General features: G+C 62.0%; 1 protein-coding gene across 2 annotated transcripts; it reads left to right on the plus strand.

Moving 5' to 3' along the window:
* The first annotated feature begins 2041 nt into the window (after positions 1 to 2041).
* On the plus strand, positions 2042 to 11701 carry CUNH15orf39 (chromosome unknown C15orf39 homolog). 2 transcript variants are annotated; one of them, XM_026478549.4, is made up of 3 exons: positions 2042 to 2204; positions 5510 to 8251; positions 10266 to 11701. In XM_026478549.4, the coding sequence occupies exons 2-3, from the start codon at positions 5560 to 5562 to the stop codon at positions 10631 to 10633; spliced, it is 3060 nt and encodes a 1019-aa protein (XP_026334334.1). In that variant the 5' UTR covers positions 2042 to 2204; positions 5510 to 5559; the 3' UTR covers positions 10634 to 11701. The 2 variants fall into 2 exon arrangements, with proteins under 2 accessions (XP_026334334.1, XP_057159744.1); XM_057303761.1 differs by lacking the exon at positions 2042 to 2204 and having other exon boundaries at positions 2622 to 8251.
* Positions 11702 to 12575: the final 874 nt, after the last annotated feature.

Below are 12575 nucleotides of genomic sequence, written 5' to 3' on the forward strand. Positions count from 1 at the left end.
TCCAAGAGCACAGCCTAATAAGCCCTCGGGGGCTGCCAAGGCAGTCATCTTGTATCGATTACCTTCCTTCATCTGACAGACACCTGAGAGCCACTTTCCTCACAGGCTCCACACATACATGACCCTCAGGGTAGAGAAGAAAGGGGCAAGGTCAGGGCCTTCAGGAGCTCACAGCTGACACCCGACAGAGCTTTTTATCATTTACAAGCCATTCCCCGCACAGTTTTGCACAACACTCCCCTCAGTCTGCGAGGCAGGTCGCATGGTTTCCACTCTGCCGATGAGGCAATGGAGGCTCAGAAAGTTACACAGTGGCTTCCAAGTTCCCTTTTCCTTATAGTGCAAGGTATTTAGGTGATGCGGAGAAGGAATGGGCAAGACGCTGCTTAAGGGGGCTGCTGTCTTTGTGAAGTGTTCCTGAATTAAGGCAAGACTCAGAGTGGGGCCGCAGAATCTTAACTGGCCCCTAGGGTCTCCCCAGGCTCGTCCTGGCCTGCGTGGGTCCCACTCAGGCTCAGAGAGACTGGAGAGAACATCACGTGATGTGAGCACACAAGCTGAGAGTCCCAGGCCCTAAGAATTGAGAATAGTGCCCTCACCCCCCCCCCCCCCAGCAGGGCAAAGGTGGGAGAACAAGTGTGCTGAAGAACCGACGGGGGTGGTGGTGGGGAGAGCAGAGTGGTGAGGAGCAAGAGTAGGGACGAAGAGCTTGTGATCTGAGTCTTGGCCATGACCCCCAGTTGTCACGCACAGGTGTGCTCTCCCGATGCGAAGGTGTGGAGAGAGCCAGGAGATCTGAGTTTTCATCCCAGCCTGCTGTGCAACCTTGAGAAAGCCCCACACCTCTCTGAGTCTCTGTTCCTCAGATCTCTCCAGACCCTCAGGACCCTTCAGCTCTCAACTGATACTCTCTCCCCTCCCCCCAGGGGACCTCCACTTCCTCTTCCTTTTCTTACCTGCAGTGTCCGGCCCCTCCTCCTCAGCTCCAACTGCTTCCTGACTCTCGGAACCTATGGCCTCAGGCCTGCTCTGCCCTGTGACTCAAGCAGCCCTGACCTTTGGGATCTGAGCAGGTGGCCTGGGTGGTTTTGTCCCATGAACTTGCTCTAACCTTTAGCATGTCCACCTGCCTCCCAGCTCCTTCACTGCACACACCTGTCCCTAGTCCTTGGGCTGCCCAGGAACTGTGAGAGACCAGGTTTCTTTAGAGAATGTAGCAGCGTCGAGGGGCTTCACATCCAAAATTAGATGGCCCCGGGAGTCGGGGCAAATGGAGACAGCCTGTCCACCCCTCCAGCCCCTCTCTCTGCAACATACCATTCCCGGCTAGGAACGCTCCACCCCATCCCACCTCCCAGACTTCACAAGTTCAGGCCTGTCTTAGTGAGGGAGGTTTGCCAAAAAGGTTGAGGTACCCACTGAAGCCACTTAGCAATGGCCAGCACCCTCATTCCTGGCCCGCTATAGTGATGGAGAAATCACTCCTTCCTCAGATACATGTGGTGCCCTAACAGGGATTGAAATACATTCGTCTGGAATTTGCCCTCAGTGGCTGCACCGAGATGTGGGGACGGACTCAGGAGACCTTCTCCAGCTCCCTAATGCAGCTAGTACTGGCCAAGGGAGCCGGACATCTACTGTGTGCCAGACATCTCAATACAGCCTCTTCTAAGTCTTTAGACCACCACCACTGTAATTCCACTCTTACTAAAATAAGGAAGCTGAAGCCCAACAAGGTCAAGAGGCATGCACGAGGCCACGTAGCTAAAAAGTGGCAACGAATGAATGATCTAACGGAGTGACTGAATGAAGGCGTGTGCTGGGCGCGCTGAGCAGCGGCTCGGGGAGCGCGGTGGATACAAGACCATGCACAGCACGGGCGGCCGTGTCCTAGTAAAGCTGGCCGCCGCAGGCCCTCCGCACCCCCGGGCCCAGGGGATCGCGGGCTCCCAGAGGCGCGGCCCGACACAGCCTCCACCGCGCGGGCCGCCCCGCCCCCGCTCCGCCCCCAGCCCGCCCCGCCCGGGACCGCAGACGGCGCCCAGCGGCGGCGCGAACGGCCGCGAGGAGGGTGGCTCCGGGCTCGGTGCTCACCGCGACTTCCCGCGCAGGGCCCGGCCCGACAAGGACCCGCGGCCTCCGCGGGGCTGGAGGATGCGGCCGCGGCCCCCGGCAGCAGCCGCGGGAAGCCTGGCGCCCTGCAGGTAGGAGCTCGCCCGCTCGGGCGCGGAAAGTTGGGCCGAGTTTGCGGGCGGCGCGTGGAGAAGGGGCGGGTGGCGCTGCCCCAGGGCGCCCCTACCGGCCGGCCGGGGCATGGAGCGCGCCGGGCCTGGGCCGAGGTGCTGCCGCTCCGGGCTGCGGCTGGCCCCGGGCGGGCGGGCTGCGGGGCAGGGGGCGCGCGGCTGCTCCGACTTTCCCGGGACTTCGAGGCTCCCGGGGCCTGGGAGCGCCCCGCAGCGCTGGCGAGTCTCTGGCGCCGGATTCGGCGAGGAGGAGCTCGCGCTTGAGCCCTCCGGCCTCTCGCGGGGCCCCGCTCACGTGGACTGCCGGGGCGGAGATGAGGGGGCGGCGGGGGGCTGGGCCTGGGGGGGGCGGCGAGCGCTGAGGCGCCGCGGGGCCCTGGACGCGCCCTGCTGGGACGGGACGGCCCTGCGGTTTCCTTGCTACGGCTTGACTCACCCTCTGGCCGCAGCCCAGGCTGGCGGGATCGCCCCGAGGCGGTGGCTGCCCGGACACTGCGGCCAGGCCGCCCCCTGCTCCCGTCCGCCTTCCAGTCTTTGGGTGTCGGCCCTCGGGGCTGGGTGCGCGGGCCTTCCTGTGTGCACACGTGTGCGGGGCCCGAGCAAGGGGAGAACGCAGTTCTGGAGGGGCGCGCGTGCAGATGTGGGCCATGCACACAAACCCGTACTTACAGGCACGGGTTTGCATGCGTGGCTGCGGCCTATGTATCAGCCTGCTGGGGTGCACGTGCGCCCCAGAGCCAACGGGCAGAGCATGTGGACACCCGGAAGCCCGCGGGGTCAGGCGCGGCGGCAGCCCCAAAGCCAGGTTGGCTGAGGGCCCCAGGCACCACGGTTATGGGCGGGGCAGGTAGAGGAAAGGTGGTGGAGGCCGATCCTGCGACCCTTCCCCCTCCAGTGGAGCCTAGGCTGCGCCAGGCTCTGTACTGCCCAGAACCTCAGCTGGGGGAGGTGTGAGGACCCCGGGAGGGGCCCTGATTTAGCTTCTATGGGAGGCCAGATGCCGGCCCCAGCCCGGCAGGATCGCTTTCTTCTTCCTGGTCTTTCCCAATTCCCAACGTCCATCGGCCTTCCGGAGAGCCGCTAGGAGATGGAAGAGCTGTTTGCTTCCCCTGAGGCTTAGGGCCGGGATGGCACAGTGGCGGTGGGCTCTTTTCCTGAACCCTGCCCTGGGCCCTCGCTGAGTTTGGTCCTCCCAGCCCAGCTCCAGCCTCAGCCAGCAAGCAGCTTGGTGACCCACAGGGTGATGTGACCCTGCTCCCTGGGGTCCCGCCCTTCTCCAAGCAGTTGCTTGCCGCCTCCGTCTGTGTGTGTGTCAGGGAAGGAGGCACCTACATTTTGGCTACTGTCTTGAGTGGGGAGGGGCCTCCCGCAAGGGACTGTACACTGGGCTCTTTCTCCTGGCAGGAGGTAAGGTCAGCCCTGTACCCTTCATAGCCCTGTACTGACTCCCTTGAGTCCTGTCTCTCCCCAAAGACTCCTGAGGGCCCCGAGTGGCTTCACCCCTATTGGCTGGGTCCCAGGGTGGAGGGGGGAGGCTGTCTCAGGAAGTCTCCAGGGCAAAGGGCTCGCAATGGGCAGAGCCCAGGAGAGAAAGACTCCTGGGGCCTAGGGTGGGTGTGGAGCAGGCTCCAAGGGGCATGTGGGGGAGGGGAGACCAGAGCCAGCACTTAATTAATCCAGAGCTCCCCATGGTGGTGGGGGGCAGGCTTAGCACCTCGAAAATCATGCAACTCCTTCTTGCAAGGTTGCTGTGCGACAGGATGGAGCTTTCCATCTGGGATGCAGATCTCTGTCAGAGAGCATTGCTATCAATGCCCCCGATGCCCCTTCCGGTCTTCTAGGGAACATCCCTTCTCTAGGCTGGCCTGAGGTGTTGGATTCTGGCCAGGAGATGAGCCAACTTTTTCAGAGTCCCGCCTGGCTTCCACGGTGCAGTTAGGCTGGGATGGGTGTGGGCATTGGCCTTCATACTACCCTTGGCTTTTCTTGTCCCCAAGATGTATTGGTCTCCTTCTGAGCCTGTGGTTGTCATTGGCCACAAGCCAGAAGGGAGGAGAGGGCTGGGAGAGGGGGCTGGTCATGGCTTGCACCTGACCCGTGGCTAATCATAGCAAGAGGGAACTGATTCATCCTTTCTAAGCCACCTGAGGGTTTCAGGGAACAGGGTGCTAGAGGAGGTAGAGGCAGGGTGATGTGGCCCGAGAAGATTGGCCTCATATGACCCTTCATGGGTCACTGGGTACCTGCTGCCTTGAGGAAACCCATGCTTGACTTCTCTGGGCCTGGGTCCCAATCCTTGCTTTCCCTTGCTTCAGGGACTTAGTCTTGCTGTGGCATTCAGTGTTTCTGTCAGCGCAGTGGGGGTAGTAGCCAGCTAGCGCTCTGTGGCCCCTGGGGACTCCCTCCCTGGACATTCACATCCTCCCACTTCCCCACCTGCTTGTCCCTGGGGCCGTGCTGTCCTCGTGTGCCTTGGAATAGCCCGCTGCCGCTGAGGGCCTGGGATGCACACAGGCTCTCTTCCTGGACACTTTGGGACCTTCCTACTGGTGCCACAGCACCATCTACTGGACAGCATTGGCTCTCCTGCTGGGGGCTGGCCCCTACGAAGCTATGCCGCCCACCACTTCTGGGTGGATAGCCCTACCCTATGGAACCAGGCCCACTATCTGTGTTGCCCTGGGCCTAGGGACCTGGGTTCCAGGCTTGGCTCTGCCACTTTTGATAAGATTGGCAAGTCAGAGAGTGAGACCTAAAGAGTGTCTCGGGAAACCTGAATTCATAGACTGTCCAGTTCCACATCTTGGCTGCAGCAGGCATCTTGAGATCCCTATGGCCTCTGGAATAAGAGCTGTAGTGGGAGGTGGGAAGCCTGCCTCTTGTCCCGTCTCCTTTACCAGTGACTTTGGGATGAATGGGTCTCCTCTTGTGTATCTGGGGAACAGGGGTAGCCAAGTGAACGGATCCTCAGACTGTGCCCTGCAAAGTCCGAAAACCCAGGAAAGGGTTCTTGAGAGTCATGTGTGGAGAGAAGCTGAACAGAAGGGGCTCCTGGAATGGGGGTGGAGGGGGGAATAAGTTGGAAACCTCTGTGTTGTATGGCTCATGCATGCATTCATTCATTCATTCATTCATTCATTCATAGTCTTTATCAAGAATCTACTGTCAAGTTCTTAGGTGTGGCGATGAGCCAGTGAACAGCAGCCCTCAATTGCTTGCCTGTAGCCTATTCTGACAGCCCCTGCCTTTCTTGCTGTCTCTCCCAGGTCAGCAGTTGAGTAGCTGGGGCCCCTGAGGGCTTGAAGCCTTCACAGTGATGGCAGAGAAGCGGCCACTGGGGACCCTGGGGCCTGTGATGTATGGCAAGCTGCCCCGCCTAGAGGCAGACTCCGGACCTGGGCACAGCCTGCCCCCCTCTGCTGGTAACCAGGACCCCTGCAGCTACAAGGGTGCCTACTTCTCCTGCCCTATGGGGAGTGCTCCCAAAGCAGGGTCTGAGCGGTTGGCGTCTTGGACGCCATATCCACCGTTGTACCCTACCAGCGTGGCAGGACCCCATCTTCGGACAGACAACCTGTTGACCAGCTGCCTGCTCTACCGCCCACCAGCGGAAAGCTCTGAGAAGGTGCAGGACCCTGGCCCTGTTGACCTCCTGCCCTTCAGTCCCCAGTCTCATTCCTACCCAGGCCCACCATTGGCGGCACCCAAACCTGTCTACCGCAGCCCTCTGTGTTACGGGCTCTCGACTTGCCTGGGGGATGGGGCAGCGAAGAGGCCACTGGATGTTGACTGGACGATGGTGACTGGACCCCTCTTACCGCCGGCTGACCCATCCTGTTCTCTGACCCCAACTCCTGGCAAGGGCCAGTCCCTGGATGGCACCTTCTTGCGTGGGGTGCCAGCCGGGGGATCTGGCAAAAACTCAGTAAGCTTCTCCCCGTGCCAGGCATTTCTGGAGAAGTATCGGGCCACGCACAGCACAGGCTTCCTGGCCGCCAAGTATGCAGGTCCTTACCCTGGGGACCCCAAGCAGGCGTTGTCCGAGGGACCCCCCAGTCCGTGGACCCAGCTGGCCCAACCCCTGGGGCCAGCCTGCCAGGATACAGCGCCTGCCCACTACCCACTCCCTCACCCTCCACAGGCCCTGCCTTGCCCACCAGCCTGTCGCCACCCGGAGAAGCAGGGCAGCTACAGCTCAGTGCTCCCGCTGCAGCCTCTGGGAACCCACAAGGGCTCTGGGTACCCGGCTGGTGGGCTGAGCAGCCCCTACCTGAGGCAGCAGGCCGTCCAGGCACCCTATATGCCCCCAGTGGGCCTGGACACTTTTTCCTACCCGTCTGCCCCACTCCCAGCACCCTCACCAGGCCTCAAGCTCGAGCCCCCTCTTGCTTCCCGGTGCCCGCTGGACTTTGCCCCCCAGACACTGGGCTTTCCTTATGCCCGGGATGACCTCTCCCTCTATGGAGCATCCCCGGGGCTTGGAGGGACGCCACCTTCCCAAAACGGTGTACAGGCTGTGCCGCAGTCCAGTGCCTTCCAGCGAGCGTGCCAGCCCCTGCCTGCCAGCCAGCCCTGCCCAGAGCCCATGAGGCCTGCAGAGAAGCCAGTCCGGGAAGTAGAGGAGAAGATGTGGCTGCCCAGCTGCAGGAAAGAGCAGCTCCAGCCCCAGCCCCAGCTCAATGAGCACCCCGGAGCACCCATTGTCATTGGAGATAGCCCGGTTCCGCGCACCCCTCCCACGCTCCCACCCTGCGCCCAGGAGCGCCAGTCTCTTCCACAGAACGAGGGCGCGCTGCCGCCCAGCTCTCCACCCATGCCCATCATCGACAATGTCTTCAGCCTGGCCCCCTACCGTGACTATCTGGATGTGCAGGCGCCTGAGGACACGGCGGAGCCTGACCCGGCCCCAGCCCCCAGTGAGAGCCCTGCCAAAGACTGCGGGGGGCCCCTGCCTGCCCGGGACGCCCCTTCGAAGGCACGCTGCTCGCTTAGAGAGGAGGTGGCACTGGACTTAAGTGTGAAGAAGCCCGTGGCAGAGGCTCCCGTCAGGGTTCCCAGTCCTGCAGTGTGTGCCAAGCCCACGGCAGCCCTGGATGTGCCGGGTGTGGGGAACACAGTCTCGGATCTACCAGACCTGGAAAAGCTAGTCACGGAGGCACCGGGGTTGCCCGGGGTGCCGGCAACCACCGAGGCCACCCCGAGGACCAACTTCCACAGTTCCGTGGCCTTCATGTTCCGAAAATTCAAGATCCTCCGGCCGGCACCCTTGCCTGCAGCCGCGGCCCCTTCGGCGCCCACCCCGGCCCCTGCGTCCGCCCAGCCTGTACCCACCCCCACCTCCGTGCCCCTCGGTCTCCAGATTCTCACGCAGCCCTTGCCAGTGGCCTGCTTCAACCTGGCGCTGCCCAGTCCTCCAGCTGTAGCCATGGCCTCCCCCACCCCGGCCCCGGCCCCGTCGCCGTCGCCTGCCCCGGCCCAGGCTCCGACTCAAGCTTCTACCCCCGTGACGGCGGACTCTCCAGAGCAACACTTCACAGGACTGCACGCGTCCCTGTGCGATGCCATCTCGGGCTCAGTGGCCCACTCCCCGCCCGAGAAGCTGCGTGAGTGGCTCGAAACGGCTGGGCCTTGGGGCCGGGCGGCGTGGCAGGACTGCCAGGCCGTGCAGGGGCTGCTGGGCAAACTGCTATCGCAGCTGCAGAGCTTCGTGTGCACACAGCAGTGCCCCTTCCCCCACGTGGTGCGCGCCGGGGCCATCTTCGTGCCCATCCACCTGGTGAAGGAGCGGCTCTTCCCACGGCTGCCTCCCGCCTCCGTGGACCACGTGCTGCAGGAGCACCGCGTGGAGCTGCGGCCCACCACACTGTCGGAGGAGCGGGCACTGCGCGAGCGGGCCCTGCACGGCTGCACCTCGCGCATGCTCAAGCTGCTGGCGCTGCGCCAGCTGCCCGACATCTACCCCGACCTGCTGGGCCTGCAGTGGCGAGACTGTGTCCGCCGCCAGCTGGGTGAGCATGGGGCAGCCCCAGTAGCCACCGGAGCTGTGTGAACGAGTGACAGGTGTGTGGGCTGTGTGCATGGTCACAGCCAGGGCCTGAGGGGGGCCTGGGCCTCGGAAAGGGCAGGGAGGCCCAAGAACTCGTGTGGGGAGGGGGCTGGCCATCCCGGGGAGGCTCTATGGACCTCCCCCCCGCCCCATCCCTCCTCACCCCGGCACCACTGAGGGCCTTCCCAGCCTCTTCTGGAAGCCTCTGACCAGGCCCGCTGCTCTGTCCCTATGGAAACTGCTCTTGACCTTCCCCAGCTTCCCAGCTTCCCTCTTCCTCTGCTGTGCCTTCTCCGGCCTCAGTGCAGACTTCTCCTTTGAGTTCTGGGGCTCTGACGAGGCCCTGTTCTCTATCTGAGGTCTTTTCCCCCCTGTGTCTGTGTCCCACCCAGCTTCCCTTCTGAGCTTGAGCCTCAAATTATCGAATGCATGCTGGCCTTTCGCACCTGGTGTCTCTCCGACCCTTAACTCCTCCCAGACCCACACTCCTTAGCTTTCCCCTAAGCCCTCTGCTCCCTGCCCCCACGCCTTCTCCACCTCAGTAAATTGCTCCCGATTCCCGAAAGCAGGTAGGGATCCCCTTCTCCCCCCAAACACGGTTGCCTTTTGAATGTGCAGTGTTTCAGTCCTCCCAGTATTTATATTCACGGAAGCACACCCAGAAGTCGGAGCGATGTTTTGTGGTTGGCCTTTCCCCTACTAAATGACGTCTCGTGCGTATTGTCCTCCCGCTTGCTGTCTGTGTCCTGGAGCATCACGTGCGTGGGTTCGGGCCGCTTGGCCTGCTCTGGGCGGCTGCTGCGGTGTCGCGTGGCGTGTACACCCACTTCTTCAGCCGGGGCTTTGGTGATGGTGCCCATCGTGGCCTTGCCTGCATCAGGACACCGGCACATTGAGGCCTGAGGCCTGTGACCCGCTCTGTAGCCTTTCCTCGCTACTCTGCCATCCTGCCACCAAACCTCTGTCCGGGCTGTCCCCACGGAAGCGGTTTTTCGTCCCCTCACCATCCTGGCAGCCTTTCCCTGGGCCCTTACATCGTCCTGGCTCCACGTCAGGGTGGGGAAGGCGCCCGAGGCAGTGAGGCACAGATGCGGAGCTTGGGGTCCGGGTGACAACCATTGCTGACCCCTGAGCACTTAAGAAGTTGGGGCGTTTGCCCTCCTGGGTGCAAGGAAAACGCAAGTGGGAGTGTTGTTGAGCAGTTGGGGGGGATCATGCGTGGCTCAGAGGCTCCAGCCCCGTCTTCTCCCTGGGCAGTTGGGCTCTTGGGCCTAGAGAGGACAGGGCCATATTTCCCAGGCTGCCTGCTGGGTGCTGGGGCCTGGGCGCTCCACAGTCCCCTCCTGCCCTGACTGAGCCTGGAAGAGTCTGGGGCCTAGTGCAGAACCGATAGGGACCCAGCTTCTGCTGCTGGCTGGATTTGGCGCTCCAGTCCCCACTCCCTCCCTGAGCTGTGAGTCCTCCCCTGATCCTGGGCTGGGGGGCCCACCCTTCTGTGGGTATCCTTCGTGTTCTCCCTGACAGCGTCCCTTGCCAGTAGGTGTGCTCTTGGTCAGAAGCCCCCTCCTGTCCCCTCTGCTGCTTCCTCCACTCCTGGGCTCTGGGCGTGGTCTGGCAGAAGGAAGCTACATTTAGGTGTAGCAGGACCTTCTCTCTCCATGCCTCAGTTTCCCTGCCTGTACAGGCCAATGGTTCCTGGCCTGTTGGTCCCTTTCCTTTTGTTCTTGCATGAGACACTTCGCCTGAGTGGTACTGTCATCTGATAGAGCTCTGGTGTCACCTGGGGAAAAGCACACCCTTTGGCTTGATGGTCTGGCCTCCGGCACACATGGGGAAAGGTCATGATGGCCGTGACCCTGCTGGGGCCATCCTGGCCTGAGGCAGAGCGGAACCACTGGTCTAGGTGGCTATGGAGGCCAGGAGATGGGACCTGAGGGTATTGGGGTCTGCGGCCTGACTATGTGTTCGTTTTCCAGGTGACTTTGACACTGAGGCTGGATCTGTGCCCTCCTCAGAACCCACCATGGCCAGAGATGAGCCGGAGAGCCTAGCCCTGGCTTGGAAGTCACCTGCCCCCAAGGCCAGGAAGCCAGGGAGGAAGCCACCAGCCCCTGGCCAGGAGAAAGCGGAGGCAGCCGCTGGGGAAGGGTCCCACGGTACCTCACCTACCCCTGTGGCCAGCACCAGCCCCCCTGGCCCCACACTGAGGGCCCGCTTCCGCAGCCTGCTGGAAACTGCCTGGCTCAATGGCCTAGCGCTGCCCACTTGGGGCCACAAGGCCTCAGGGCTGGACCGGCCTGTGCCCCACCCACAGGTGCTGGGTGGCCAGAGCCATCACCTGTAGCGTTGGTGGCTGTTCGGACAGCTGCTGTGCGGGGGTCACTCTCTGCACCCCTACTTTTTGTAAGGTCAGCTGCCCAGGGCCAGGAGTGGACATGACCTTGGAGCTTCTCCTGCTCTTGCTGCCCCCCTCACCCCCTGCTGGGCTGAGAGTCCCTGAACTTTAAATTGAGGGCCTTTATTACTAGAAAGGACTACTTATTGTTTCTTCCTTAGAGAAAACACGTGGGCTTTGGAGCTCAACAGACTTGAGCTTGAATCCTAGCTCCTGTGTTCCCTGCTGTGTAACCAGGCAAGTCACTTCCTCCCTTGAGCCCTCAGTTCCCCGTTTGTAAGATAGGACAACGCAGCCTACCTCACAGGGTTGTTGTGGGGGTGATGCCTGACACACACCCATTACGGTTTGCTCTCTGCTCCCTCCCCAGGGCCTGGAATAAGAGGCTAAGGCAAGCAGAACCTTCTAGAAAGTCTTCGTGTGTCATAGGACTTGGTTATTAGGGTGGTACGGTGTACAGTGTGTATGACTACATTTTCTAGAGGCATTTCCCAGGAAAGGCTGGGGCTATGCCCCAGTGCCTGCGGTTGGGCCCCATCCCCTAGCCTGGAGCTCCCTGGGGGAGCCTGCCCCTTCCCTCCTTCAGTACAGGGGGTGCCGGGATACAGCCTGGGGCTGGTATCCTTGTGCTGGGCCCGCTGCTGTCACCTCTGGGAGGCCCCAGGCCTGTCCTGAATTGACGCCAGTGACTTCCCTGAGCTGCTGCCTCCGCCCGGTGCATCTTCCCGAGAAGGCTGTATGTTTGCTAGAAACCGAGCAGCTGCAGGGACTCAGGGACTAGACGAGACAGGCTGAATGACAGCGTAATCCTGGGAGGTCTCCGAAGATACGGACTGGGGACCCTGGCACTCCCCAAGCCAGAGCCCCATCAGTCATGCCTGCTCTGAGTTACCTCCTTGCAGAGTGCTAAACTGAGCCAGAGGCTGGCAAGCTGGGCCCTTGACCTAGCTAAGGTTTGTAAGGCTGTGGGCCCTGGAGGCAGGCCATTAAACATTAAAGCATTTGGGTTGTTTTTGGACCTGAGGCCTGGCTGTGTGTTTGGGGGGTTGGTCATAGGTTTAATAGGCCATCACCTAATCCTTAGCAGTTCTCCCTCCTCCCAGGCCAGAAGGCGCCGAGGCTCTCTGGCTCCATTGTGCTGGCTAGCTCTGGCTACACGGGTCCTGGTCGCACACCCACTGGGCAGCCACTTCCCTGCTCAGGGAAAGCCCCTCCCTGCCAAGAGCCTTGTGGGTCCTGGTGGTGGTCGGGTCTGTAGCGCACTGCCCCAGTGAGAAATGCTGGTCCCCACACCCTGGCACATGCCCCTCTCCCAGCACCGAGGGCATGCCCACCAAGGTGTACCTAGGGCAGTGCTGTCACCCTGTCCCCATGCTGGTGAATCCATCCCACGGAGGGACAGCTCCTCACACCTTAGCTGGTATGGGGAGATGCTGGGCACACCCTCCAGAGACCCTGCCTCTGCTGGGCTCTTCCTGCAGAGGTTCGTTCTCAGGGCTGCTGGGGTGGCTTCCTGGTTTCCCACTCCCATCTAAACCAAGGGCCAGTCCACTAGGACTGGTCAGACCTGCCAGTGTCAACCCTAGCCTTCGTGAGCCTTCCCTGAGCCCAGCTGCGGCACCCCTCCTGTGCCTCCCGACAGCTGGAACCTGGCTCTGCACCAGGCCAGGGTGCGGAGCGGTCGCCGCCATTGCTCCTGCTGCTGCCAAACAGGCCTGAGGAGCTCCCTGACCTGTGAAGGGCACAGGCCAGGAGGGAGGCGACGCCAACATGTGGCCACCACAGTGACAGAACCTGGGGCAGCGTGCTGTGGAAGCTCGGGGGAGGCCTGGGGACAAGGAGGTGTCCTTGGCTCCCAGAAGAGATGCTGCTGGAAGTGGGCCTCGAAGGC

Source organism: Ursus arctos, unplaced genomic scaffold, assembly GCF_023065955.2.
Source record: "Ursus arctos isolate Adak ecotype North America unplaced genomic scaffold, UrsArc2.0 scaffold_28, whole genome shotgun sequence".
NCBI lineage: Eukaryota > Metazoa > Chordata > Mammalia > Carnivora > Ursidae > Ursus > Ursus arctos.

Coding starts and splice junctions, on each gene's coding strand:
- CUNH15orf39 (XM_026478549.4), top strand. CDS start 5,560: ATGGCAGAGAAGCGGCCACTGGGGACCCTGGGGCCTGTGATGTATGGC. Junction 8,252..10,265: donor CTGTGTCCGCCGCCAGCTGG/GTGAGCATGGGG, acceptor TTCGTTTTCCAG/GTGACTTTGACACTGAGGCT.